At 35.9% G+C, this 26,752-nt stretch overlaps 1 protein-coding gene across 1 annotated transcript in view; it reads left to right on the top strand.

Moving 5' to 3' along the window:
• Positions 1–26,752, top strand: part of POLN (DNA polymerase nu) — a 94,556-nt gene that overhangs the window by 33,909 nt on the left and 33,895 nt on the right. The window contains exons 13-16 of the mRNA XM_074587392.1: positions 1,309–1,366; positions 2,923–3,000; positions 3,425–3,539; positions 25,271–25,353. Coding sequence (XP_074443493.1) covers positions 1,309–1,366; positions 2,923–3,000; positions 3,425–3,539; positions 25,271–25,353 — 334 coding nt within the window. The remainder of the gene's footprint in view (positions 1–1,308; positions 1,367–2,922; positions 3,001–3,424; positions 3,540–25,270; positions 25,354–26,752) is intronic.

Here is a 26,752-nt window from a genome sequence, read left to right as displayed (position 1 = left end):
CTTTCATGTTTCTTGAGGTACTTTTTTCCTGAAGATTGTTCAAATTATGAGTTGTCAACTAATTTACAAGTGAAAGTACATTTTGAACTTGCAATTACTACTGTTTTTCAGAATTAGTAACACTTCTAAAATTGCATAAAAGCAGGCTTTCTGCATATGCTATCAGTGAAAACAAGATGGCAATATAGTGATTTATTCTTACTGTTGTAGGTAGATTTTGAAATAAATTTTTATTCATTTCACTTTGCTCAGGATTTTGAAGCTAATGAGTTAAGGAACAATAATCAGTCTATTAAGTATATCTCAATACCACTCTAGAGCCCAATGAAAAGTCCAAATAATGATCTCTACCATTAAAATGATTCAAGTCAAAATTAAAATGTTGTGATTTTGTTTTTTAAATGTGTAAAATTGCGCTCCTATGTTCATGTCCAGGTACATAATAAAGGACTTTATTTTCTAAACTTGTGAGGATCTACTTGCTTCTTTGGCCGCTTAAACTGCATATTATTCCTATGTATAAGCACTGATCCTCCTCAACTTGTTATTGATAGAAATCGATAGTTATCAATATAAATGTTAAATTTGTGCACAGATAAAATAACCATTTGTTTCCAAATATGGTTAATAGCATTACAATAAGCATTGCCACAACTGTATTTTAAAATGTTTCTAGAAACTGAAGAATAAATTATTAAAGATGGCAAGTGTTTCTTGTGGGTCAAACTTCATATTGATGGATTGAGAACAGCGTTCCTACTGTTATTTCTAGTCCTGCATGTTTGTTGATAAACTTAGTTCTCACTTTTAACCTTGACTGATGTGCTGTAGTTAATAAAGAGCTGCTGCTTTATCTTACCATGCATTTCCAAAAAGCGTGAATAGCTATTAGAAAAATTTCTAGAGGCTGAAGAAGAATCTGTTCCCTTAGCTTAAGGCAGGGTTCACATGTATTCTTGTCTTGAAAGTAATGCACTGTATCTAAAAAATACAGGTTAAAATAAGAAGAAAATTATTTTTATTGGGTTACTAATTATATTCCATGGTGCATCCAGAGATTAGGATTTGGAAAGGCTGCTAGTGAGAAATTGTTCTTACAAGCTTCCAATTTTCAAGGAATTGCAAATATTCAAAAGTATCTGTGGTTACAAAAGCTTGAAGATTCTTTTGAAAGGTAAAGTGATTAATGCTATATGGGGAAAATGTTTTTGCTTTAGTTTCACTAATGTTCTTATGCTGCTTATAAACTGTTCATAAACATGTTTTCATAAACTTTAACTTACTAGACATTTTTCTTCTTATTTGTAGAACATTCAAGGTATATCTAAACATCCAATTAGAATTATGAAGAAACAGTACATAAAAGGTAAACTATGTTTTTATTAACATGAGAAGGCAATTTTTATCAAATTACTTTAATGAGTTATAGTATTTTGAAGCAGACCAATATTTCCAGCATTAAAGAATAGAATACATTATTGATGCTTTGTTATACATTATCATTTAAACCAATTACTTTTTGCTGGTTGTTCTTGCAAAAAATTTGCTGTTCCAGCACTGATCTAAATAGTCACAAACTTTTAGATTTTTGTTTGTTTGTTTGTTTCCTTGACTGTCTCACTGTTCCTTTTTCCAGATGCAATTATGCATCTTAACTCCATTAAATATCCTAAGGATGATTTTGTGTGCATTCAGCTTGTAAAGCTTTTCCTGAGGAGATGTTAAAGCTGGGTCATTTTAATCAAACTCACAACTAAAAACCAGTAGTTAGTCAGATGTGTTGGGTTTGATAACAGAGTGGATTTAAGGCAGACGATTTGGAGAGAATCAAAGTAAAGTCTAGAAAAGCATGAGCCAAGTGAAAAAGAGAGAAACTCACAATAGTAGAGTCAAATGTAAGAGAGAGATTTGCCAACATAAATTCTCCTTCTCGAATGCCTACAGCCATATCTGCGAAACGCTGCTCATTTTTTGCACTTGGTTCTGAGATAAGGGCAGGCTTGGCTTTTCACAGCTATTCACTCCCTGTGTTTGAAATAATGCAGATCATAAAACAGGAGTCTATTGAAGACAATGTAAAGCTTTGACAGCAGTTTTGTTTTATTGACCCGATTCATTTTTATAAGTACGTTTGAAAAGTTGTTATAAAGTTGTGTGAGCAGTGGCTGTGTAAATCTGAGCTGCTGTGCATAACTATGGCACATAGTTACGTCCAATCATATTGAATAGTCCAATCAATTTTTTAATGATCTTATAATATGTGCTTTTCAAAAATGTATTTCTAAGTTTTTCATTCCTGTATCAAGACACTTCTATGCTGATCAGATTAATTCTGTTGTATTTCAAACCACCATCCCTTTCTACACCAAGACAAGTGGTATTCCCAGGATGCACTGAGTTTCTAATACCTGGTCAACGTACATTATTGCTTTGTGATATTATAGGGGATTTCTGTCGTTAGAATGCATGTTCTCACTATTGTATTCCCCTACCACCTGTAACTCAGAATTTGGTTATTAAACAAATTCTATATTGCTGCAGCATGTTCAAAGATGAGAAAATATATTTTTTTTCGTTCATCTTTACAGACCCTTCCTTATCTGAGTGCCTCCTTTATTAAGTGATCTGTGAATAACGTTAGTTATTGTAGATATCTGTTAGCTATTGTTTTGGTTAGAGTTTGGGTTTTGAAAAAGGAGGAGAAGTAAGCGGTACTGCAAGGATGGCAGAGATCAGGATTTGCACATGACTGATAAAATAAAATGATTGTGATGTTGGCAGTTGGTGCTCTGCTAGGTTGCTTACATAGCCATTTCTGTGGTTTTAGTTGTGTGCTTGGTATGTTGTTTACAACCTCGTATGATTTGCAACATGACATTTTTGGTCTGGGATCTGGAACTTAAATGTCTGTCTCTTCTCTAGGAAAAGAAGAGGAAATAGAAACTATTTCCCCAAGAACACTGTTTGTTTCAAAAAAAGGATATACGTTTTTAGCAGCAGGTAAGATAGAATGTATTAGTATTCTCATGCATATTAATGTTCGCAGTTCTGTCATCTCTTTTTCCCGTCTCCTTTGCATGACATATTTTACAAGGCTGTCAAATCCCTTAGTATCAGTTAATATTGTTATATGATGTATACTCCTTAGCGTGCTTTGGAAGTGGATGATAGGTAAGCCTTGTCAGTAGAAACAAAGAACCAAGAAGATTAACTGACACCTGAAGATAATGAAGGAATCAGACACCTTGTGATCTGTAGCTGGAATATAACTTCTTCAGGATGAGCTTTTTACAGGCATCTTGATTTTTTGAGCGCAAGGAAATTAACAGACCAGGCTTGGATTTTAATTTGTGATAGTTTGGTTAAAATGCAGGTATGTTTTTATTTTAGAGCAATAGACTTATTTTAACACTCTGTTTTCTAGATTTTTCACATATTGAGTTAAGGATCCTTGCTGACTTATCATCTGAACCAGAACTTTTGAAACTGTTCCAAGAACCTGAAACCACCGATATCTTTTCCACATTGGCTTCTCAGTGGTAAGAGTAATTGTTGCGTTTTTTGATAGTAATTAGACAAAATAGTAAGAATAGCTGTAACAGTTGCATTACTGCATAGTGATAACAAAAGACTGTGTTTTGCTACAGTATCTATCATTAATACTGTTTTAACGCTGTGAATTAGAATTCCTTTCTGTCTTTCTGAGCTTTTTCTTCTCCATTGTGGTAATTACTGTATGTCAAAATGTTGCAATCCAACTGACCAGTATGAGCCTTGTGACAAAAGGTATAATACACTGACAACAGTGCATGCTGATAACCAGTTCTTTTTAAAAATCCAGAGCAGCAGTTAAGCAGGTTATCCATCTGAAAAATTGCAGAACAACTTTTCTCAGTAAAAGTACAAGCATTTTTGAAACCTGCTTGTTTTGTTTATCCAGTAGAAGTATTGAAATCAAATTACATATGTACAAGAAACAGAGAGATTAGAGCTCATGGGATGCCTTTGAAACTCACAGGGTTTAGTGCTTCCATCTTCTGAAGGATGATGCGATACTTGGAAAAAGTGGTACTTCAGTAATTAAAAAAAAAAAATCTCCACTCCCAGATTATTATTTACTGATCTCTTCAGCATGCAGATCAAAAGATTAATTTACCAAAAAAGATGGAATATTAATTACTTATCTCTTTGAAGCTATTTCTTGTTAGTGTTTGTACAATGGTGATTCCTAAAAATCTTACTTGAGACTGGGACACCCCTCGTCCTCAAACATGCATGAACATTCAGTAAGTGACAGGATAAATGTCAAGAAGCTTATGGTTTGAACAGATAGGTCGTAAAAAGATTGAATAAAATACTATAAGGTAAGCAGATTAAACAGAATGATGTCATATAAATGTTGTGCAATTTTGGTATTTTCTCTTTGTTCCACTCTCTCTCTTTTTTAATCTTTTGTATCTATTTTTTGTTGGAAGATTGTTAGCTGAAAATTAAAGCAAAAATAGATAGGATGAATTCATCAGTCCTGATCTAGCTCAATTCCTATCCTACAGTTTCTAAATTTTTGCAGGCATAGCCTTCCCTACACAGTATTTCCTACCCACTGCAATATTTGCTAATATACTCTGAAGTAGTTCAAAGAAAAAAAAATGGAGCCCAAATTATAATTATCCTGCTACCAACAACTGAATTGGCGCTTGAGACACATGTATTCTGGGAGAACACAACTTAAGGTTACAAACATCCCAACGAATCTAGCTGTGGAAAGATCACCTTTCTCTTCAGAGTCACTTAGAAGCTTCTATTGATATTATAATCAATTCTTAGCTGTAACATGATACCACTAGAACCTCGTGATGGAGTTAAATCCTTATTTTAGTTTGGAGGTTTATTGCAAATGTATGCATGAAGATGAGTCAAATTTTGTCTCAACTCTGGGCAAGACTCCAGAAATACCATTCTATTCATCAACCTCACAGCTCTTGGCAGCCATCAACCTCTTACAGTTGCTACACAGTAACTTTAAATTTAATGAAATATTACAGGCAATATTTTTATCAGACAGAAGTGTCATGGTGTGTCTACAAAATCATTACATAATGATTCTCCTGACTCCTCTTTTAAGCTTCAGGAAAGCTAATGCTTGGAAGTAACTTTCTGTTGAATCTATTATATGACTGTTAGTAACTACAGAAACACAAAAGGTGTGTTTAATCTCATCTAACCTTGGGTATCTGTTATACTCATCTCTGTTACCTGGAGAGATTCATTTGACCTATTGTTGATGTCCTCCGTGTAATAAGATCAATTGCACATTAAAAGCATTGACTCCTCAGCATTGAGAACAAAGTAGGTCTGGGGTGGCCAGCTCACATGTAGACATCTGTATTTGTTCTGACAAACTGGATCTCCTCTTGGATCACTTTCTAGTGAACTCACCTTGGGTTTTGGAATTTTGTCCTTAATTTATTTAGCGCCAAAGAGAAGACATAAAATCACAAGCTTCACAGATACTTTTCCATTCCAAATACTTATTCCTCTCTTATAGTCCACTATTCATAAATAAAATCTTTAGGGCAAACGGTTAGTTCATTGACTTTATTGTAGTTGATTCCACCCTGTTGGTATTAAAATGAATTATGAGAAGGAAGAGCAAAATAAAACCCGAACCTTTTATCTCCTCTTGGTTGCCTGATTTTCTCTGATTCTTAATCCTTTAAAATCAGTGCGAGTGTTATACCAAGTGGCAGACCAAATGTTTTATTCTGTTTGAAGGAATTGCACATTGTTACTATTTGTAAATCTTTTCTAACACATTTTGGACAATTGGAAAACCCTGGCAAAAAAAAGTTTTTACTCTGAGAGATCTATAAAGAATGAATTAGTTTCTGAAGCTCCCTCTCGGAAGAAAAAAAATTAAGTTAACGTCAGTGTCTCGATAGCATTCCAGCTTCTGAATGCATGTCAGTTGGTATCTTTTAGCAGGTTTTCTGCATCTGAAAATCCTTAGACTAATAAATATTAAATCATAAATAGTAAATAATATATTATTGGACAAAAATCTGAGCCACACAATAGAGTCTAGCCAAGTTTTATACCAGTTTGTTCACTTTTATTTTTTTAAGCTTCATAGCTTCCCCACTGAAATGTATCTCTATTCCTTAGCTGTCCTTCAGACTAAAGCCTTCTATCTGAAATCCAATCTTTTGAAAAACGTTTACAGGCTTTTTATAGCATTTGGCAACAAATACACATGGTGGGCAGTTTCTGCAAAGAGGTTAGCTGTATGAGCTTCTGATTGAATTAGGATCTCTTATATATAAAGGCTTTCCTTTCATAATTTGATTAGGCATGCTCTGCCATGACTCTGTCTATCTCTGGGACCTTAGAGATGTATCTCTCTTTGAAACCTCTTGGATCCATGTCTCTATTAAACATCATTTGTATGCAGTCTTTACGGTGGTCAACCGTGCAGTGTAGAGATGCATAAGTATGTGTCAACCCAAACTATATCTGTACGTTACAGCAAAAGGCTGAATGGAGGTACTGACTTTCATGGTCAAATTCAGTGTCATGTGCAACACCATATCGAACCTGACAAACCTATCTGAGAGGCAATCCTCTCTGCAAGACTAGGCTGTAATCTTGTATTCCTATGGCTAGCTTACAGAGATAGCTCATTTCAGAAGTAATAGAGCCTCCACCAATCTGGGCTTCCCTGCACTATGCTCAGCTGTTTGCTGTAGATTCTGTAGATCCTACTGGCTGTAGATAGTTTTTTTTTAAGTATTGTGTGTACTGTTTGACAGAGCTGTCTTGAAATTGCTATTCAGATAAAACTCTCAGAAGCTGGTGTTAACTAGTCAGTGTGAGTTTCTGGGTAATGTCATGCTTGGTCTCATGTGTTTTATCTTTAAAGTGCTTTTTTCACACAGGAATAAAGTTTATGGAATTCTGATCCATGGAGTAAAATAAAAATGGTGTCTGTTGACAACTTTGCAACGGATTTGCTTCTGTTGGCTGTTTTTGCTAATGAGAAGTCCAAGCTTATCTCTGCCTTGTACATCCAATATATTTTCTGGTCACCTTACATAGTTACCACAGCTAAAACTAAGATGATATAAATACATTTTAGTGTTCACTTGTATATGCTTAGTATTATTCGTACTCTTATGTTATCCCATCTGTAATGATGATCATGTGTTATTACCATCATTATCTTATAGTGAGTACTGTGTTATGGCCTACAAAGACTAAGCCTTAAATGACAGGTCAACACTTACTACTACAAGAACACAAAGAGTGCATTACATTAATGACCTACTTGCTACTGAACACATAATAAAGTTTCAAGGCTTGCCTGAACTTTTGAAAGTTCATGATATAACAGATTCCAGGTACCTGCAAGATCATCTCGTCTTATATTGTCTTGATGTCCTATGACAGTTATAGTCCTTTGAAAGCCAAATCATCATCCCATGCTGAAGATGATGAGAGCTGTCTTGGCAGCTGTCTGACCAGCCAAGAGACCTAACTGCTGTAAAACATACAAATGACAACAAATCTCAGAATGAAATTGCTCTTACTTCTTTAATCAAATTTTTACACAATAAATGAAAAATAAATAATTATATTTAAAATGCTGTTGATGGGCATATCTGAAAATGACTTTAAAAGATGGAAGCTGAAAAATATGTTTACAGTCTTTTAGGTAGTCTGTGATTTCTTTCTTAATTAGAGATGCAGTGAGTACCAATCTCTTTCAAACTGTTCATTTGTCACCCTTCGTAGCAGGCTGTTGTTCCTCTATCATAGTATATACTCATATCGGCCATATTGTGTCAAAATCCAGGAAAAATATCTTGATTTAGGTAAGCACTTAAGCATACCATAAATATGTGATTTCATCCTACCTGACTGATGCGTACTTTCCTGCCTGAGTGCTTTTTTTGAATTGCAATAGTACTGCTTCAGAGTTCCTGTGACTCAAGTTTAATAACTATACTTAAAATATTTGGATAAGTCCTTTCCCCTGCTTCTTTAGAATCTGCCTGAGAGAACCAGAGATCCCTAGTAGTGAAGAGTTCAGCTGCATCTAGCAGACCATAGTGCTACCTGCTGTCAAAGGTCCTGAGGGCAGCCTAGCCACACAAATGCAACTATATTATTTATCGCCCTGGAAATAGCTTAGTCATTTTAATCTTGAAGATGTTGACACTATGTTCCAATGTTTAATACAGACATCTGTGATATCTGCAAATTATATTTACTTCCTATATTTTAGGTTCCTGAACCAGAAATAGAATACAAAACCCAACGTTGGGTTGCCAAACTCTGTGTACAGTGCCAAAGTATGCACCTCAAAGGGTGAAAAAGGCTATATGCTGAATGCAGAGTCATCTAAGAGAAGTTAATGAGTAATTCTAATCACAGAAGTTTGCATTTGAACTCCTCTTAGAAAGCTGGAGCAGAATGACAAGGACAGCCAGTGGTCCAAAGTCCATACCTGAAGATACCTGCTAGATAGGTAGTGTTCTTTGAAAAAAAGTGAGCAGGATTCACTCTTTTCAAGTGGCTCTGGTGCCCAACTGTTATATATGAGCTAGGTGCTTGGAAACCTCAGTTCAACTTTTTAAATCTTAGAGTATCCAACTCTACATCTCGCTCCTCCCAGGAAAATATAAAGCAAGATTAGACGTTGTATGTTGCAGCTGAGATTCTGTTCAGCAAATATTGTAAAATTGAAATAATTGGATTTGTGTAGTTGAGAGAAGATATGATTTAGGGAAAACATGATAAAAGCATTCAAATATATAAAAGGTTATTGCAGAGAGTTGGGTAGAGAGTGAACTACGCACAAGGAATGAGCTTACACTGTTGTAAGAGATGTTTCAGTTAAAGAAATCTTTTGAATACTAAAGTAGATAAATATGGAGATGGGTTGCCTATGAAGGCTGTGGAATTTCCATCATTGGAAGGAATGAGACAATTAGACAAATATTTCCAAGGATAGCTGAGGTGACTTCTCAGTCTCTCACAACGATGTTTTTATGACACGATGATTTTATTGCACATTGTGTAGAGCATTCAGTTGGAAAGGGATTTTCTTTATTTCAGTCCCATTAGGGTTATTATTTGGTTTTTACTTAGTGATTGTTTAATTCTGTTTGTTAGTAGTAGCTACAGGGACAAAAGTTAAAAATTTATGACTCTTACCTGAGAACTCTAAATAGAATAGTGAGTACTTCCATGTTTCCTTTCTTTCTGAACTCATGAATTATGCTTTTTTTTGTTTTGCAGCGGCTTGGGTGGGTTTTTTTTTTTGCACAGTATCCCATTTCCACGTGATCTTGGAGAATGCCAAACCTAGATTGTGGCCTTGCAATTAGAGCATGCTTTAATTGCATGTCACTGGGAGGCAGACTTGTGGAGGTCAGTCCCATCAGGTGAAGAGACAACTGAGTTGCTGTCCCTCAATAGCCAGGCTGCTACCTCTTCCAGGTGTGGAAGAGGTGGTACCTCTTCCACCTTATAGTAAGAAAAAGCCAACAAATCCCAACCTGATAACCAGAAGCTATCAGTGTGAATAATAACGTAATCGGATTACATTTCCTAGATTGGGTCCTATAGGAATCACAGAGGGAGGTCAGGTGGGCTCAGAATGGGTCTATGATGAGCATGTGCACAATGTAGCATTTTGCTAGCCTACTGAACTAGCGGGATGGAATTGTTCCCTGAAGTACCCAGGGAATTCAAGGAAACCCAGGATTAAGGGGCCACTTACTGGAGTGAAAGGGGTTGGTTTGCAGTTTTGGATATAGGCATCCACATCTGTTTCTTGGATTTTGTCTAGGTCTCGCAGTCCTTTATGGAATTACCAGTATAGAGTTGTGAGAGATGGACTTCCACTGAGACTGTGTAATAGAGAACTGGCCAAAAAATAAATGTGGGGTAACTGCTCCGAGGTGAGCATCATCCCAGTGGTCAAGTCACTTAAACTAAGTAGGTAGATTGAGCTTCAGGTGTCTGCTTTATATTTTAGTCTGTAGAATATTATTACTGGGTTATGCTTTTGTCTAGTGAGTGATTCGAAGGTACATATCAGCAAGCACCAACAAGGTATTACAGATACCTTGTTTGCAGCCTCTAGTCTTCGTAGTTTCTATTTAGATATGTTTGTGTCATAAATGTTCTAGCAGATTTATGAAAACGCTTTGTCCTTTCTAAATTGTAACTATGAACTAAGAAGTTAAAACATGTAGGCTATATATCCTAATAAATCAAGAGGTTCAGAGGAAAAGACACTGTAAGTAGGTTAGTTAGAAATGAATTGACGTGAAAGTCCAGTACTTCTATATCCAGAAATTTAGGTATGGGAATACCCAGGTGATTTATAGTCTCTAGGAACAGTATTAGCATATGAAACAAAGAACATTCTCTTGACCACATTATCTCTCTGAGATTAAACCAATACAAATTTAATCTAGAAACATCATTAAATGTTGTCTTTTCAAGGTAAATAACCTTTTCTATAGATGGTATTTACTCTTTGAGAAGGGGAGGAATTCAGAAGAGTCTTTAGTAAATTATTTACAGTATGATCTAATTGCAAGCATAAATCTGTTACTACTATAAACTGCGTATTTTCATTTCTGTGAAAGCAGAAAGATAATTGTCCATGTGCACAAGCTTTTCCATGCAGTGATAAACTACCTAGGCATTTTCTGACATATATTCTGTGTCATAGGTTGTCTGTTGAGTCAGTGTAGATCCAGCATAATCAAATCCATGTTGGTTTGTGCCGCAGAAAAATCCCTTTACAGATAAGACTGTTGGGCAGTTGTGGCTTAGTATTTTAGCTTTTGTACTCTGTAACTTTTTAAAGTTTGGAAAGCATAGTATATGAATCAGAGAACACACAGAAAGTTTGCCCATATGCAATCAGTTTTCATTATATTCTGCAGCTAAAGAATAAGAGTAGTACTATGTAGTTGAAGACTATCTCCTAATATGCAGATGTATTGTGTATTAAAAGGTAATTACCTGAATAATCCAATAACTGCCACCATTCCAGTATGAAAACAGGCATTGTCTTTAAAGTATTAATTTCTGCCTCTAAACTATAATTTAACCTGTACACATTAACTGCTGATGGTGAATTAAACTAACAAGGTAATTAGTGGATACTCTTTAAGGGTGATGTTTACTCTGATTATACGAATGAAAGGACGATTTGTGACGGTTGTGTACAATGCTTATACTCAAGGCTACGCTTGAAAGAAGGATGGAGAATTTGATAGTGGTCTAGTTGCTCCTGTTTCACTTTCAGATCTCAGTTTTGTAAAATCCAAACCACAAAATATTCCCTTCTCTCTCATCTGTCATCTGCTTCCTCATATTCGTGCTATTAGTGCTTTCTTTTGTGTGATGATGGAGAACGGCGTGAATACATGTCCTTCTTCCAGGTATTGAATTTACCTTCTAGTAAGTACTGGACGTAATAATTGCTCACCTGAGACTATTTGTCTTTCAGAGAGTTTAAAAAAATGGTTGCAGAATAAGAGGACATATCTTGTTATTTCTTTGTAGCAATGGCAGTTAATATCTAAAATAAGGACGTGTGTAGCTATTGTGGAATTCCAAGTGATTTATAAATATCTTTACCACCAATCATTTTGAAAAACATTCCTTTCCATTTTTATAGTGTGGGCTTGTTTGGCTGACACTTTAGGACATGGAAGAGTCTTTAGCTTACACTACCCTTGCCAGAATCAGAGGAACTTGAACACTTGATTTCAAATAATCTTGGAAAAAATGCAGGCTGTTTGGAAAATGTACTGAACACAAAAGTCCATCTTTCATCAGCTGATGTGTGTGCAGGATCATGGTAATATCTGTTCTGAACCATTTAGGTAAGAGACAGACATGCTAATTTTGGAAATTACTGAAGAAAAAGCCTAGAGAGAAACAAAGCACAGAACTACTTCGGATTACTGTATCAGAAGGACTTTTTTTTTAAAAAAAAAAAAAAAGAAAAAAAAACACAAAACATAAATCCAACCAGATTTGAATAAAAACACCACAGTGCAGAAAGCTTTGCTTTGTTCTTTGCAGACTATCTTCCTCCAGGAAGTGGAGGAATTTTATTTTACCACCTGCCAAGCAGGGGACTCAAGGAACTGATTATATCTAATAAAGGCAAGGTGAGCCAAACTGTTGCACGCTGGCAGTTGGTCCAGCAGGAGCTATGGCAAAATAGGGACTCTTGTTTTTCCAGCCACTTGGTAATTCAGGGTACTTCCTGACAATAGCTCTATCTGTTGATATCCTGCTGAGTTCTGAAGAACACCGGAAATAAGCAGGCAAACATTTTGGATATTCCTGAAATAAATGAAAATAAGTCTTCACAGGCTGAATTATACAAAAAGATAGTGTACTGGGTCTGTTTGAAAACTATAAGGTCAAGTATGCACAAATGCTTGTTGACAGACTGACTAAATATATATACACTTGCCCATACCTGTTTTATACAACCTTATTTCAAATACATTCTTTGTATCAAATAGATTAAAGATTCATCCTCAGCAAAACGCTGTCTTTTTTTAGGTTAATTCATATAAATGTATGGTATAGCAGACATTACATAGCTTGCTCCCTTAATAGCAAGAGCAAAGGCCAGTAAATTAGGAACGAGATAAATAGATATTTTTTAGAAGCAAAACCCACATCTTTAGTTAAATGTCTTTTAAACAGATATGAATATTTGTGCTTCTATATTAATTTTATGAAAATACTATCAACAAGCTCTTGAAAGAGTCATTGTTAATCAAGAGATGTCACCTGGGTGTTTGTTGGGTGATAAAAGAATAATGAAATAATCGGGCTTACCCAGGTGGACTTCTAACAGGGAGACAGGAAGAGCTTTAGCTCTCCTCCTGTCCCCATTAGCAGACATATGGTTACAAGATGCAGCCACAAGGTTATACAGCTCCCTTTACCCCAGTTAGAGATCTCTCAGTTTTGTTCGTTGTCTAAATAATGATATACAAGCTTAGGACTCTTAGAACTACATTTTTGTCTAAAGATTTTTTTTAGGTAGTCCAGGTTGGCTTTTTAATACACTTCTAATCAGGACATGTAGTCTCCTGGATTAATTTCTCCACTCTTTATGAGCTTAATGTCAAGTCTAAAATTAATTAATTAATTTTTGGAGTTGCGATGAAGAGGAGGCATTCCATGTCATTGAACGCATATAAGATCCTGAAACTGTTTTGCAATATTAAGACAAATTACAAGCATACCTGCTCTTCACCATGGAGTGCTTACAGTTACTTCTAGAACCCTGCCTTTGATGAGAGTGAAGAAAAGTTTTCATGTATATTATATGGCACTTCCCTTAAGGAAGTGTAACTGAATATCACTGCTGGAATCTCTATTTAGAAATATATGACTGTGTTGTGATCTTTCAGCTGTCAAGTTTGGCTTCGTAACTCAGCCAGTATTGGTTTGCTGTAAATCTGGAGCTCCTGAACTCAGTGCTACCTGCTAGGATTCTCACTAAGGGTTACCATATGATTTCTTTCATTATCGTTGGATTGCCTGGTTTTGTAATACTGTTATCATTTTTAATTAGCTTCAAGGCTTCTGCTTATTTTTCTTTTGTGAAACAGATTCTGAAGAAACAATTTTTGCAGTATTTTTAACTGAATAATTACTAGTATTTATCCGTCATCTCATTGGTTATGTATTTCTTAGGATTGTTCTTGAGAAATTTTTTAATCCTATGAGGTACTATCGTATAAGCTTGAATTCCTGTGAGAATAAATGTGGTTCTCTTGTGGTAGGAAAAGATGCTCACAAGGTGACAGCAGCTATTAAGAAACAAAAGCATTCAGAAGAGAAGCTCTAAGAAAAAGTAAGGAAGAATCTCTCACACTACTAAGTAGTGCTTTATGCTTGCTAAGACTATGCCTGGTCTTACATAGGAGTATAAGACTAGAAGGACCTTTTTGGTCATAAAATTGTTTCAGATGACAATGTCATAAACTCCCTTTGACAGATTGGTAAGGTCTTGACTTGGAACTAGTTTTAACCTACATAATGCCATTAAAGAGCTGTTGAATTCCCCATTCCTCTTCTAGCTGGAAGACTCCTTTTACTTTCTACCTTATATTTATTCCTACATTTATATACCTAAATTATTCTCACCAATGTTGCCCATTAACTTTGTTAGCTCTCCTTGCCCCCCAGTGTTTGCTTTGTATAAATATTTCAGGAAGGCAATCAGCTGTGTTCTCAACCCTCATTCTTTGAGGAAACAAGACAAACTTTCTTAGGGTATTTGTCATCAAAATACCTTAATGAACTAGTATTAGGAGCTGCTAGTTATGACTAAATGAAGTCCATGTACGTTAATTTGTATTTCTTCTTGGCAAGGAAATTAAGCCTCTGTGGCACTGACTGACTGTTTCACTAACCTGCTTTAGTTACCAAAGCTAGCATTTTTAGCTAGCTCTGAAATCTCTGCATCAGAGCACAGTTTCAGGAACACTTGTGTCGTGGTCCAGAAACATAACTTAATTTGGAACAGCCATGAGTCTGGGCTAGCAGAGTGATGAAAGAAAGAAAGAAATGATGACTTGAGAGGCTACCTTTATTCTAATAAATTTAGTGTCAGTAATGTTCCTGGTTGCTGGCACTCAAAATTTGGGTTGGTAAATTGATGTCTATCATGGTCACAGCTCCAGACCGAACAGTTCCTGGGCACAGTTCGTGAATTAGCATAGTCCAGGGATTATTCCCACCAGGTTGCTGGATGCAGCCCATGTTTGGATGGTAAGAGAGTTTTAAAGCATGGATATGTGGTATTGCTTTCCAGTTAGCCCCAGTGCTGCAGAATATTTATGGTCAGATTTAATTTCTTAATATTTTCATAGTCAGCGTCTCCTTTCACGTGGTTGATTTTTTTTCCTCTATTCAATATTCTGGTAGCCTACCACCACAAAATTCATGTTTCTTGAACACAGTAACCAAATTATGGTTAACTATCCCAGATAAAATCCCACCAGTATATAGTATGGCAGTACTAATATTGTCCTGTCATCATAAATAGCTCACTTGACACATGCTGAAATTGCATTTGTTTTTCCACAGCCAAACCACAGTTTCCTATCTGTTCTGTGATCAATTATTACATCTTTTCTCTGCTTCTAATTCCTTATACCCTACTTTATAAAAAAATCTATACTTCAGTAATTCTTATTTGCAAATAAAATAGTTTGCAGAAAAGCAACGGTCTATTGTTCTTTAGACTCTGTGAAAGGGTTTATTTCTCAAGCTGTACAGCACGTAGGGATAGGTTCACAATTACTACAGTCTGGAGGGGAGAAATGGTGTCAGGGTGCTATCTAATTTTTTTCCTCTCTGCTGTGTTGGAGAAGAGTTTGTGAAATAGCTTGGAAGACAAGCTCCAAGATCTGTGTATATTGCATTTCTGTTTCCCTTTTCTGTCCTATTATTATACGCACTTTAGAATTAGGCAGCGTTTTGTATTTGCTTGAAAACATCATGAAATCAGCTGTAATTGTATCCTCAGATTATGTCTCCAGTGTTGTCCTAGGGCTATTTAGCTTGGTATGTCATTAATGGTAAAGTTCATTACTCTTATTTAAATTTCTGTAAAGCTAACAGATTAAATCATTGTACTGAAGAAGCATCATTGTTTAAATCAGACTTGTTTGCATTAGGGAAAAAGCACTAATTCTAGATTGAGATTTTCATCCCTCTCTCAATAAACTTCACTTGTGAAATATGTCTGTTTCTTAACGAATGATTGTAGAAACTGTTACATTTTTGCATAACAAAAGCATTGTACTACAGGGTACGCCTCAAAAGATTCTAACAGGGAACACTTGAAAATTGTGGCTTTTGCAAATACAATGTGCATGATAGTTGTAATAATTTTTGGTTTGCCTTTGGAATACCTGTGTTAGGTAGCTCTACCTCCACAAATGAGGATTTAGATATATATATATACGCGTATTTATATTTGAACTTGTCTGTTGAGATACGGGAGACAGATCTAGATTTTGGCTTGTGATGTTTAATTATTGGAGTATGGTTTTTTTCAAAGAGCATTCATGCAGTGGTTTAATTAGCTACCACTTTCTCCACCTACTCCCTTCTACTCCCTTGTCCCGTCCCTCCCCCCTGAAAAATAACTATTGTAAATGCTGAAATATAGTAAAGGGAGGCTGTTCAATTTGCCTTCTCAGAGTCAGAGTTTTAAAACATTTTAAGCTCTGAGTTCAACGCCTCGTGGTTGTTGGTCCGGAGTATTTTAACAGTTTTACTGTTGCAGCAAAGCAATTCCTTTCTGTTCTGAAAGCTCTCTTGCCATAGTTGATATTAATGAAATTTAACACTTGTCTTGCTTTGCACTCTGACAGACTGTCTATATGGCAGCTTATGGAAATTTCACATTGTAGTTTACAGTCCCTTCGAGAAGTGCAGCTGTGACATTTGTTTAGACTAGCAGATAATAAGGCAGAGGGAATAAAGTCTTCAGGAAGCATAATGGCTTTTGTTTTTAGAAGAGCTAAACAATAGCTTTAAATAAACCAGGTTGTTAACTACAAGTTTAACCAGACAGCTTAATTTTATGTGACATTGGAAGCTTATTATTATTGCACATTAAATGCTTTCTTAGCATTCTAGAATAAATGAAAGATAAAGTTTTAGAATTGTCACCGCCACATCTAACACACAAACTAGTGAAAAAGCAAGCCCTCAGGAGGTTGGGCAGTCCTCTGTTGTTTTGTGGTGTCTGATAACATTTAGCATGGCTAATTTCATGGAAGAGCTATCTCCAAATAGTCATCTCCTTCTGGAGTGACTTTGATAAAATGCTACATTTTATGAGCACAATCCAGAGCTTAATAAAATGTTTCCATTTGTTTCATTTAACTCAATTGACTTTAACTTTAGTGTAAAGCTAAATCTTGATGAAATCAAGAATGCAAAGGCAATTCATTCTTCACTTGTACTTTTGCCTTTAATTCAGTGTAATCATGCACATAATGGAAATTTAAGCTGCAAGAAGTGTTTTTAGTGAAGATTGAAAGAGATGGGATATGAAGTCTCTCATCCTTCTCTGCAGAACCCATTTGTTGAAGACCCTTATATATAGCATGACCGTTTTCTTCCTCTCTTGATTGCCCTACCAAGATATTTAAAAGTCTGCTGCTTATTTTTTTCTGGACTACGTAGATGCAGTTTGATGTAGTGTGACATCTCCTCCCTTCTTCCCCTGCTTGTTTTTCCTCAGCAAACTGTACATTCTTGTAACAATATTATAGCTCCATGTTTTTGTTCTGTGTAATATCTGAGATGGCAGTTACATCATGGTTTGATTATACATTAAGAACTCTGTTTCCTTCTGTTTCACTTTGCTGGTATTTGTCTAAAGGCTGCTCTGAAGAGCCATCTATTTCTTTACGAAGTTATGAGACTACTGACAAGTCCGAGATGGGTAATTATTTGATACTCTGCTACAGCTACCCATATCATCTCTTAAAATGTATTGTGTGCCTTCTTAACTATTTGAAACCTCTTACAGAAAAGCTTGAAAAGTAGAGGTGATATGTGAAGAAAGAACTCTAAGAGCATTCATTTGCATTTGATCCCTGACATAATTGTTTAATATAAAGGGCTTCTGAGAAATTTTATGTCATCCCAATTTGTATAGACCCCTTAATCTGTTTACATTTATTTGTTTTCAGTGATGTTCACACTGTTGCCGTTCACACTGGCACCTGAAGCTGGGAGTTAGTTACCCTGACTTCCTTTTATTCTGTACTTGTAGACCTGAAGACCCTAAAATAAGAATGCCCTCTAGTTAATTAATACCTTCAGCAGTCACATAACTCAGAAATAAATATCACTTGTCCATGTAATTCACTATGTAAGAGAGACTGTGGATGTGAGAAGAAAGCCCTTTTTTTGTTCCTGCAGTAGAGGAGAGAAAAGGTGAAGATTGCAGAGTAGGATGTGCTCTTTCAAGCACCTTCATCAATGTCAGGGACTTTCTGTTCTAACTGACAGATATCCAGAATTGTGCATTTTTAAAGAAAAATCTCTTGGTGACCTTTTTTGTCAAGAGCACTGAAAATAAGTGCTATCTAATATATCTCTTCAATATCCGATATCGGGGACATCAACATGTAGGTAAATATCTTACTAAAGATAATGGATCACTTTACTCACAAATGAATCTTTCAATAAATTGTTACTGGTGATAGCTATAATTTATGACATGACCTTGTTGCAGTTTCTTTATCTGATTCCCTGCTTACTTTAAAATGTAGCAACAGAAGACTTCTGTCCCACAGAACAAACTGCAAAGACAAGTCTTCTGTAAAATACATGAAAGCTAGATGTCATGCCCTTTAAAAGAAGGTTGAGGATTAATGAAATAAATCTTCATACAATGGACTATAGCGGTCACTCAGACAAAATAAATTATTTTATGATTAATCACTGGAAGAACTCTTAAAATCCTGAAGTGCTTCTGGAGTCTTGCAAAAGAGTTTTATAGGGCTCATAAAGCCTTTCCTGGTGCTAAATAGATATAAAACAAATTAAAATGCAGTTTGGTAGGGTGCTATACAAAGAGGGAAAAGAGACACGATGAAAATGCTGCAGAGCTGGCTGTAGTATAGGAAGAATGACATCAAGCTGACAGTGCTGTAGTCTTGCATTTAAAAAAAATCTAACACAACTAAAAGCTTTTATAAAAACCTCTAAACTAAATAAAACACGTATTAAAGCTCCCTGAGTGGGAGCTTATGACTCTCTCCCCTCTGTGTTTAAGTACGTGACCCCTATACTTACATGGGAGATCCATGCCAGAGATTTTCCAACATATGCAGTGGCCACTGGAAGACAGCTCTGCCTTTCCCGATGCCAGAGTGGGATTAAATATACATGAAATGGGGACCCTGTGTATTACCCTTTAGATTCTTCACATCTCCTCCTCCTCATCTAGTGTACTACATAAGATATCCCGATGCCCTAATTTGTTGATTCATTTATTCATGCATATCCTTGTCTGAGGAGTTTCTTTGTGTTATTCTGTAACTTTATATCTCACTTATGCAAACCAGGTTATGATAAAAATGCAAATACAAGCATTTGACATAACATCTGAATCAGACATGAGAAGTATTTAGAAGTGACATAAATAAAGAAATAGAACAATGACTTAATGTATACTTAGGTTACATCAGAAAGGTCTATCTTTCTGTTAGCTGTTTCCACTACTGTTTCCCTTCTGACAAAACGTTTGTCTGAATTTCAGTCTTTGTAGGTGCTTGTTTCCTTTTTTTTTTTTTTTTTTAGAAAAGCATCTTAGCTTTATTTCCCTTCTTCTGTGGAGTCTAGACAAATTTCATTTTTCATGCTGATGTGTCTATGCTCTTTTTATGAGGAAGACAGTCTAGCTACTTTTTGTTTAGAACAGTTGTGTAAATGATTCATAGTTATAAAAGGCATATATATGTATGGTTATACATGTGGTTCTCACTGGACATTCTCTATCAAACTATACATTAAAACTGTGTATGATAAATATATCTTGATGGGCTAATTGCATGTACCTTATGCCTGGCTCTTGATTGACAGGTGAAGCAAAAGTAGTGATCTATTTTGATATGACAGTGGCTTCAGGGAAACTATTTGTTTCCTAGCCTCTTCCTTTTCTGTATTTTGTAACAGAGATTAGCCAGGCAAAAGTTGTTCCAAGATCGTTTCCACATGTTACCTTAAAAATGTCTGAGACAACTTATGCCTGAGCCTTGTCAGCATTTTCCATTAGTCATGGAATAGCAGCTTTCAAAAAAATTGCTTATTCTTGTGCATTGCATTAACAGTTAGCAGACAAGGTTATGTGTAGCCAATCTTTTCCGTATGTTTAAGATTCACACATACATTGTGGTAAATATATTCTGCTTGCCTTAGGTATAATAAGGCAAATGTAATTGAAAAAGTAAGCTTTCAAAATTTACCTCCTACGTGATATATCCAGTGGCGATACCACTGTAAAACTGAGCTTTTCTAAAGCTTGCAGTTGTCACTTATTACATAAACTGTCTGTACCAGTTTCATGTGCCAACACAAAGTTCCAGGCACAAACTTACAAAATATACAACCCTCATCTGCTATTAAATAGCAACAGGTGATTAAAAATGAGAGATTTATATAGTTCACTGATGAAATTTAAAAAAGCTGTAAAAGCAGTCAGATGAACGAATGTGTATTCACTCATATATTCACTCATTTATTGGACATTAATGACCATCTATAAAATGAATTTAATGGCGCTCCATCTCGTTTCCCACATCAACAACTCACAGCTAGGACTTGGACTAATTGGCAGATGCAGGAGAGCAGCCAAGACCTTGTGGCTGTTATGACTGAGCTTAGCTTGGCTGGAATGTAATGCAGATCAAGGCAACGCATGTCTGCCAGATATTGTGTTTGAGAAGTTTGTTCTGCCTCTTCCTGTACATAAACAGACGAATTCCGTCACCATACAACATTTCCCAGAAATGCTGAAATGTCTTATCGCGTTCTTTTAAGACTGATTTCCTTCCATTTCTACCTGTTCTCAAAGTTTTATTTTAGTATTGCTCAAACTTTATGCCCTGTGGCCTCTGAGGTTTTTTGTGTTCATATATTTCATGCTGTGCGTGCTCATTTCTGTATACTAAAATTTGCATTAATTCTTTCTTTTTAATACTCTGTGCAGTTAAAAATAAATCCATCCAGGTCTCTACTCTGTGTTAAATGTGTTTATAGTTGGTTTATAGTTAAGCTTTTTTTAAATTATAGATATGATTGCCATATTTTTCTTGGGTATAAAGAAGACTTGAGATTTAATTCAGCAGAAATTCCTTGAGACGTCCATTAGACATCATTAACGTATGAAAACATACAGTGAATTTTTGAGAAAATATAGAAAATATTCAAGATACTATCTCTGAAAAAGTAATAAACTGCATATGCCTGATCTTAAGTTTCATATCTGTTACTAAGAAACATAGTATGTTTCTTACTAACAGTTTGATATTATCCTTCTTCACTCTTTTGCTAGAAAATTTTTCTCCATTTTTTTCACTCTAGGAATTAAGCAGCGTTCTAGGCATACAGCCCAGTTCTTAGTAGAAGCACCTTTTCAAAGAGTTTGTATATCTCTGCTCTCACTATGTTTGTCAGATTTTCTACAATTTTTGGCTGTAAGTTGTTTTGTTGTCCTCACAGACCTTTCCAGATTGTTTAGTTCTGCTAACTCCTTACAAGAATAATGAGTTCTGTTAACCTGCACACGTCTCCTAGCACTTAAGTCCATTCTTTATTCTACCTAATAGATGTGTATCAAGTAAAGTACTATAAAGTGAAGTACTTGCAAAGCAGTACTAAACGAAGAAAGGTAAAGGACAAACAAATCAGAGATGTGGAAATAGACTGAGACAAGTATGCAGGCAAGAACAAGGATATAGGAGGTGAAATATTGCACATTTGGACATGGCAAGTCAGGAGGAATTTGAAGATGGTGATAATATTGATTATGAACTTGAACAAATAGCATATTTGAGAGAGAGAGAAAGTAATGAGAAAGATGTCATAAAATGGAAAAATATGTTTCATGCTAGAACTAATAACTGCATATATATTTCCTGCAGGACTTCAGAAACTGTGCTATTCCCACAACAAAACCTGCTGCAAATTCTTTCTTCTGTTGAGCTTTTTTCTCTGCATGAATTTCTATTACATTGCATTAACACACTTCCTGTTCTGCTAGACGTACATACAGTACTGGGTGAGCTGAAGTCTGCCTCCATGTCACTGTCTGGGCCCAGCAGCTAAGGCTTTTTTATGGCCATTCAGCTTCCTTTTTCAGATTCAAGTTTATTTGAAAACAATGCATCTCCACTATAGGTCTATTTTACATCATACCACAATTCAGCGCTGAGTATTTTCATGTATTAGATAGCTTGCTTAGTGATTGTAGCTTAAACATTTCTTACACAAGTAAGAAGATAACAATATTTTGGTTGGACTCGATGATCTCAAAGGTCCTTTCCAACCATGAAGATTCTATGATTCTAATATCAATTTTCAATATCGTGGTATTCCATGTTGAGTCTAAAGCCAAAAAAAAACATTTTAACTTTAAATACGTTCTCACAGTACCCACTAAAACAAATTAGTTATCTCAAATATAAATTTGTTTGTAGAGGAAACAAACTGAAGAAGAAAGTCCACTGAGGATGTCTAATATGGCTGCTGCATTTCTGAGAAATTGCCTGCCCCCCTCCCTCCCCTATTTTGTAACTCAAAGGAATAAATAGTCTTCACCTCAGACTGCAGGAATGCCACTCGTATTACAGAAGGAATCATGCATCCTAGGTAGAAACTAATAATTGTAAATACAAACAGAAAAAAAAAATCATGATTAGAAAAAAAAGGAATAGTTTTGATAAATGACTTCTGTGTGTTCAAGCACTTGTGATTTATATGGAAATTTCATACTTTTTTTATTCTGAATTCTTGAATGTGGTATGTATATTTACAGATATACAGAGTAGTAGATGTAATGACTCTCTGTCAAGTGCTCACATTTCCCACTCTGACACACTAGGAGGAGTTGACTGACTGTTTTGGTTTTAGCATTATGTTAAAAGAAATATTTGACATAAAGCTCTGAAATTTTAATAGCTTCTCATGTATTTCATGACTAACCAAAGATCAGGAAATGCTAAGGGACTGTTGTGATTGCCATGATCGCATGATGCATGTACATCTGCGCCGGTAACTGTGTTAGGCAAGGTTTTATTGTGATTGCTTACAATGGAAACACAGAAACTTCCTTCTGACACTGCCTATCATGATTATAGTAATAAGTCTATTTCTGGTTTTCCCATTCAGCCCTTTGAAGTTGAAGGTTTGGATAATGCAAAAACATCCTTAAAATCCTAGTAGTGGTTCTCGCTGTGCACATAATCAAGTTCATTCTAGTGTTTTCTTTCACTGTTACAGCTTCTGTAGAACCACCAGCAAGACTCTCCTCTTGTGTCTTCCTCAGTACCATGATCTGATGAGTATGTATGTTCCTCTACAGATTTCTATGATTTCTTAACCACTGTGTTCTTTCTATTATAGTCCTTTCTTAGATAAATGAGCAGCTAACGTACTCACGCTCTGCTGACCCTTTGGCTCTCAGTTGTCTCTAGCCTCAGACTTAGGTAAACCTGCAAGTAAACTATTACTGTACTCCTATCTCTTGCCTTCTCCAGGCCTCTAGTTCAAATTATGCAGTATTAGGAAAGCAGTATTACATTTTGTATTGTTTCCCTAGTTTCAGCATTCTTCAGTCTTGGTTCTTCATATCAGAAAGGTCCTCAGGTAAGATCTACTCTCTTATCAGATTCTCTTTTCCCTCCTGATTCTGGATAAATACTTTCTCAGTTGTATATGTAGCTTTCTGCCAGGTTCTTCAGGAAATTCCTGCAGACTTTATTCCAGAGGTTGCTTCAGGAAATCCTTAATTCCTAATTCTGCACTTAGTAGCTCCAATTGCCACTTTGTCCTCTGAGTCAGGTACATTTGGGAGTCTCAACCTACTTTATTCAAAAGAGCTGTGAACTTTTGACCTGGCATAATTAAGTTGGCAAATAGTAAGAGTCTCCAACTAACAGAATGATTGACTTAAGTGGGAAGAGTCTTGATTTCAGATGGAAAACAGTATGAGATTATCCAGTTGTTCATGTTCCTCAGCCTAAAAGGAGCAGTGAAAATTCCTTTTTATCTTTGAGCAATTAGTAGCATTCAAAGGAATAATGTGAGCTTCTACAAAACCAAAGACTGTTTGCCCAATGAAGGTTTGAAATCATATTCAATTTTATTTCTCCTCTTCAAAAAATCTGTACTGTCATAAGGACTTGCTTAAAGCTGATTGCACTCAAGGTCTACCTGTTTATCATTCAGAGTGCCTAATTATACCAGCACTGTGCATAGGCTTGGCTAAAATCAGTGTATGAGCTGAGCAAGCAAAGATTTGTGTCTCTGCTGATTTTCTAGGTGTTCGAATATCATAATAATGGTGGAAGATCCTTATTCAAGAAGATACACAGAAACGTGCCATTTTTTCAAAGCTCATCAGCCAAAATTTGCATGACAAAGCATCTTTCATGGCGAAAAATTTTTATAACAAAACATAGCAAACTTTGCTTTTAAAAATACAACCAAATCATCACGAACAGTGTTATGAGGAGACTTATTCACAAATAGTGCATATGTCGTCAAGTGTCTCTGATAGCAATTCATCTCCATGTTCCAAATACAATTTCTGTAGTTATTTCTTTTCAAAGTGTGAGTAGGTGATCGAGATTTCCCCCGATGCATTTCCATTTAAACCAAATGATCATTATTCTTCAGTGCTGTCAGTTGTCAATAATGTCAGTGTTCTCTCTGAAGCTACATTTGGATAAGGAAAGGCATAGGTGGCAGCTGCTTGACGATTGTAGAGTCCTAGCTTTTTGTTTGGAAATTGCTAAATCCATTAGCCCTTTCAAAGGACTATTTACATCAGTTGGTGAGTAAATGGGAACCAGGAAGGATGATACTTTGCTGGGAGTAAACTAGCTACACTCTCTAGTAAAGAAACAGCCAGTGCTGCTGTTTTGTGAAGCATCTCTATTGTGGAGCTCTGTAAGACATATGGAGAGATTCAGTGCATGCTTTTATCAGTCATTATTCTTGTTAAAAGGTTAGATATCCTATTAGTGAAGCCCTGATATAACCTTTGTTTAAATAAGCTTTAGGTCAGATATATGCTTTGAGTCTCTATATACGTTACGTCTTGAAGAAATGCTATTGCTGAAAAGATTTAATTTTTCTCATCAGTCAATATTGAATCCTCTTCAGCCTAAAAAACTAATAACATAGTTGTAGGACTTTTCCTAGCCAATAACTTGATTAAAAAGAAAAGGAAAGGAGAAGATGAAGATTAAAGTAAGGAGTTTCATTTACTATGGACTATCACAACCAAAATTTGCAAAAAAGTTGTGCATTCCTGGCCGAAGACAAAAGCCATTAAGTGCTTCTGTTCATATTTTACAAGTCTGTAGTTATTAAATGCCTATTGACATTTTCTGTGGGGATAACGAATTATTTTTAACTGAAAATGTATGATGTTTGTTTCTTTGTTTAGGAAGGGGATTCCAAGTGAACAAGTGAAACACACTGATAGAGAGCAAGCGAAACGTATAGTTTACTCAGTGGTTTATGGAGCAGGTAGGCATTTTTAGAAAAAAAACCCAGCTACAGTAGGTTAATACTTTATACATAATTTATATAAGTAGACTGAATTTCTAAAGGTGAGTAAAAGTTTGTCAGGATTACAGTTTTATTTTTATCAAGGATTATTAAATGATCTACCCAGTATCAAAATTATCAAATCAATACAACCCCATCGACATATGCAAATATTACTCTGATTTCCTATTTATTTGCTGCTGACGTAACTGAAGCATTTGTCTTTATCTAAAATGAGTATAATTTTGAGTGAATTTTGCATTCAGTCAGTATATAGACAGAAATAAGAATAACAGCAATGAAAATAAAAGAACTCCAACAGAGTGGCTGAGGTTGGAAGAGACCTCTGGAGGTCACCAGATCGAGCCCCCCTGCTCAAGCAGGGACATCTAGAGCCGGTTGCCCAGGACTGTGTCCAGACAGTTTTTGAATGTTGTCAAGGATGGAGACTCCACAACCTTCCTGGGCAACCTGTGCCAGTGCTCGATCACACGCACAGTATGAAAGTGTTTCCTTACGTTACATCTTAATGTTTGCTGCCATTTCTTCACAACTGCAGAAAACCTGCAAAAATCCACGCTGCTACCCATTCGGCCGAAGTCCTGCCTGGGTCCTAGATAAATCAAGACATTCTGCATACTTCCCAAAACTGCCTACCATTTCTTAAATGATGCCCAACTCTACTTATGCTTCATACGTGCTTAGAATTATCTTTTCTGGGTCGACAGATCAGCCTACCTGATGTATCATCAGCTGAAAAGCTCTTGTGAATTTGTTTTAGTGAACAGCTAACTGAACCTTATGTAGGTCTTCTGGAGAAATCCAAAAGCTCTTAGTGCTTGGAAAACTCATTTAGGAAAGGAGAGCTCTAGATTGCAGGCTTTATTTAACTTGGAAGAACTTAAAACTACATCTTGAGTTCATGGGTGAGAATGCTTTCTAAACCCTCTTCGCTGTGAGTCAACAGTAGTATTTGAATCAAAGGCAGAGTTGGCCAAGGGCATTCAGTTTATTGTTTAGGGCATTCAACTGAGAAAGGGAGAAAACCACTTCAGTTTCATCTCTCCAGAATATCTATTTTATATATAGGGGTGTGTATAGATTATACACGCACATAGAAGACTATATATACACGTGCATTTTTACATTACGCTGTATTGCATTTTAAACATATGTGTTTAAAATCTAAATTAAAAAGCCCAGCACTAGCTCCCTGCAATGTAAATTCAGACCTTCCTATGCTGAGACCTGGAATCAAATCTCCTATTTCCAGCCTGAATGTTTTCATCACTAGATTGTTTTATAAAATGCAAGCATTAGCACCCCTGACCCATGCAGATGCTACACATTTTCTATCTGTTCCCTTCACTCTGGTTGG

Source organism: Larus michahellis, chromosome 5 (assembly GCF_964199755.1).
Source record: "Larus michahellis chromosome 5, bLarMic1.1, whole genome shotgun sequence".
In the NCBI taxonomy this organism is placed as follows: Eukaryota; Metazoa; Chordata; class Aves; order Charadriiformes; family Laridae; genus Larus; species Larus michahellis.
The sequence above is the reverse complement of the archived record's forward strand: the minus strand, read 5'-3'. Positions and strand labels throughout refer to the sequence as shown.